The sequence below is a fragment of the Limulus polyphemus genome, unplaced genomic scaffold (assembly GCF_000517525.1).
Source record: "Limulus polyphemus unplaced genomic scaffold, Limulus_polyphemus-2.1.2 Scaffold597, whole genome shotgun sequence".
Lineage (NCBI taxonomy): Eukaryota > Metazoa > Arthropoda > Merostomata > Xiphosura > Limulidae > Limulus > Limulus polyphemus.
The window spans coordinates 56,135-59,385 of NW_013666207.1; the positions used below are offsets into that span (position 1 = coordinate 56,135).

The window sequence follows — 3,251 nt, forward strand, 5'->3', positions numbered from 1 at the left end:
AGAGAGCATTTCCAAAAATGGAAAGAGGTGAGAGGGAGTGGCAATGTGTTTGGTTCAGTATATGAGCAATATCTTTGCAAACTAAAAAGAAGAGAGGTTCTTATTTTATATTCTACTTTGTCAATATTGGTAGTTTGAGTTCCTAATTCGAATGAAACTACAGACTTTGTATGTATTTTGACATCACAAACATCTAATTTGAACTAGTGCTGCATTCAGCATATCAGACAAAAATCAATGTTTAACTGTTTTTATAATATTTACTTTTACGTTAAGAAATTAACTAACATATAATAATAAGATTTGAATTATAATCTACAATTTGACACCAAACTTATTGACAAACTCATAAAATAGTAGTTCAATAAAATTTTGAATGTGAGTCAACAAACGCAACGCGATGACATGGCCTTTCACTCGTGAAAGGGTTAATAGACAGAATGCCATTCTAGACTCATATACTCCATTTTAACTACTTCTGTAGAGAGTAAAGAGGTTTAACATTTTTAAAAGCCAGTTCATGCTATAAATAAACAGGAAATATTAATTCCATGTGGATGAACTAATATGATGCTTGATAATATTAATGAGCTTAATCAGAAGTCACATTTTTAAATCAACAAACACAATGACATGGCCTTTGACACGTGACCTGTCGCGATAAAATTAAGGCGTGATGCTTCATTTAGAAGCATATATGGCGGCTTTCATGAATGAAAATTATCTGTCACATTTCATCATAGACAAATTGGAAAGTTATTTTAAAAAGTTAAGCTCCTAAACCAATAATGGATACCCTGAAGTTGAATAAGCTGAAAGTAACCTATCTTACACCATACTTAAGTCTCTGTATACAGACTTGATCATTTTGACCAACCTTGTAACTACCAAGTAACCATAAAACTATTACCACAACTCTGAATTTACCAAGTGTATCTTCACAAAAAATTGACCAACTTTTAGTAAGCATTACAAATCTGTGTATCTTCACAGAAGTTTGCCAGATTTTAGTAAGCATCACAAGTGTTGTACACAAAAATTCAATTTCACAAAATATTTTTACTAAATTTTTGTCCAAATATATGAAGCCTTTAGTGAGTCAATTTGAAGTAAGGTGATTTTTATGTTAAGAAAGAAAAAACTTTATCATTCATTTGTATAACTTCTAGAACCTCCCAAATGGGTATCCATGTTTATGTTCTGTTATTTTCTCTACCCTTTAATATGTTGTCTGAGAAGCTAATAGCTACAACTTTTGCAATAATCATGGATGAAACTACTGATACAACCACAGCTAAACAGCTTGTAATTTATTGCAACAATGATTTTTAAATTAAAGTTGATGTTGATCAAATCAATTAGTAGTTTTATTTAATAAGCAATATCATCACTTAAAAAACCAAATGTTACTCTGAGAAAGTGGGTTGAATTTTGTAGCAATACAACAAATTCTATAATGGCACTAAATCAGTTTAATCTATGATAACATAAAATTCTATGGATCTGAATTATTGTCAAATACAATACATCTAGATTCTTCAAATGGCTCCAAAATAGCTCTCCAAACAACTTGAGACCTTTATATAACTTTTGTTTGAGTGCATAAGGAGCAAGAGTATTTAAAGAAATTTCAGTCACTTTCAGAATTTAAAATGCTTCAGATTCTGGCATTTGGTCATACATTAGATGGTTGTCTGTGAAGCAATGTGAGAATAGCCTGCTTGAGCAGTGGGTTGCATTTTAACTTATTATATTCCATGTCATTCATCTTTAAAGTTCAAAAACATACCAACACTTGTTTTTAAGTATGCCAATACTATGGACCCAATGAAGTGAGAATGCTCAAAATTTACAGCCAAGAAGGTTACACAACCTTTTAACAGAGCAGTTGGCGAGACTTATAAAGGATGGAGAGCTTCAGTTACTTGAATATCAAAAAACATAAACATTGATGTTTGGCATGGTAGAAGTCATCTTCAGCTAAGATTGTTTTATTTTTCTAACAGGGTGGTTTGCTTTTGGAATGGGTTGCCTTTAGATGTTGTAGAGGCAGTAAATTTAAGTGAGTTTGAGAAAGCTTAATAAATATATGAATGATAAGGCCTGGCTTTAAGATTTTTTAACAGTATCAGTTTAGTGTAAATTTAAATGATGGAACAGCCAAGATGGATCACTTGGTCCCTTGTTGTCCCTAAACATTATGTTATGTTTCGCTTCTTTATAATTATCAATGATTAAAAAAATTTAAACTGAAAGATGTACTCTTTCAGTAACTCTCCTAGTACTAGTAAAGTACATCAACCCCACACATCTATTGATCTAGTTTTATATGGTCGACCCATTGCAAAACAAAATTATTTTAGTATTTCAAGAAATACTGCTATAATAGTATAAATTCAACAAAACACATCCTTAACACAAATCGAAGGCAAAACGATTAGTATTAGTGTTTAACTTACGTAGTTAGGCTTAACAGTAAAAACCGCCAAAAGTGGCTATAACTTAAATAATAAACTTTGAATATCAATAAAACGAAAGGATACAATAGGTTGAACCATAACTTTCTGTATCTTCTGTCCTCCTCCTCCTTTGTACGACATTTTAATCTGAATTAAATGTTTACTCTATATGTCTAAAAACAAAATCGTAAAGACTTTCGTTGCATCTACTAAAAGTAAAACAATGATATCAAAAGGATGGTATTAGCTCTAACGTCCTCTATCGGTTTCAGATACAATGAAAATACATTTTGATAAGTGAAAAAAAGGGAGGTTCATTCATCGAAAGTGCTCGTGAGTTTAAGGGAGGGGAAATCGTTAAATGTCTAAATTATCAGAACTGGATTTGAGTTTCGTTGTTTTTTTGTTTTTTTTAAGTAGATGGGATAGCATCAATGGATTTTGATGCATGTTGTACGTCTTATAAGACATTTTGCAGGTATTATATTTACAGGAAGAACTTGTGTGCAGAGTCACTGTGCTATTACATTTTCTAAAATAAATTAAATAACCAGCAGTGAATGCTAAAATGGACTTCCCAATATTCAATATTACGTGCATTATCAACAGAAATTAAGTTCGGAAACGAATAACAGTTCTTATTTAATAACGAACTTTAAAGAAAATAGTAATCCGTACCCATTTTCGTATTTGATATAAGGGGTGCTTCGTAAAATACGCGTTCTGAATTATCAAGACAGAATCCCTTAACGTTCAGGCATAGCTATCTCTAGTTTAGATGTGCTGACCAAA

The 3,251-nt window shown here is 31.4% G+C and overlaps 1 protein-coding gene across 1 annotated transcript in view; it reads right to left on the bottom strand.

The window, feature by feature from the left end:
• LOC106459362 (small nuclear ribonucleoprotein E-like) overlaps positions 1-2,704 on the bottom strand; it is a 14,618-nt gene extending 11,914 nt beyond the window's left edge. Inside the window, exon 1 of the mRNA XM_013918980.2 lies at positions 2,544-2,704. Coding sequence (XP_013774434.1) covers positions 2,544-2,600 — 57 coding nt within the window. The 5' untranslated portion in view covers positions 2,601-2,704. The remainder of the gene's footprint in view (positions 1-2,543) is intronic.
• Between the last annotated feature and the right edge of the window lie 547 nt (positions 2,705-3,251).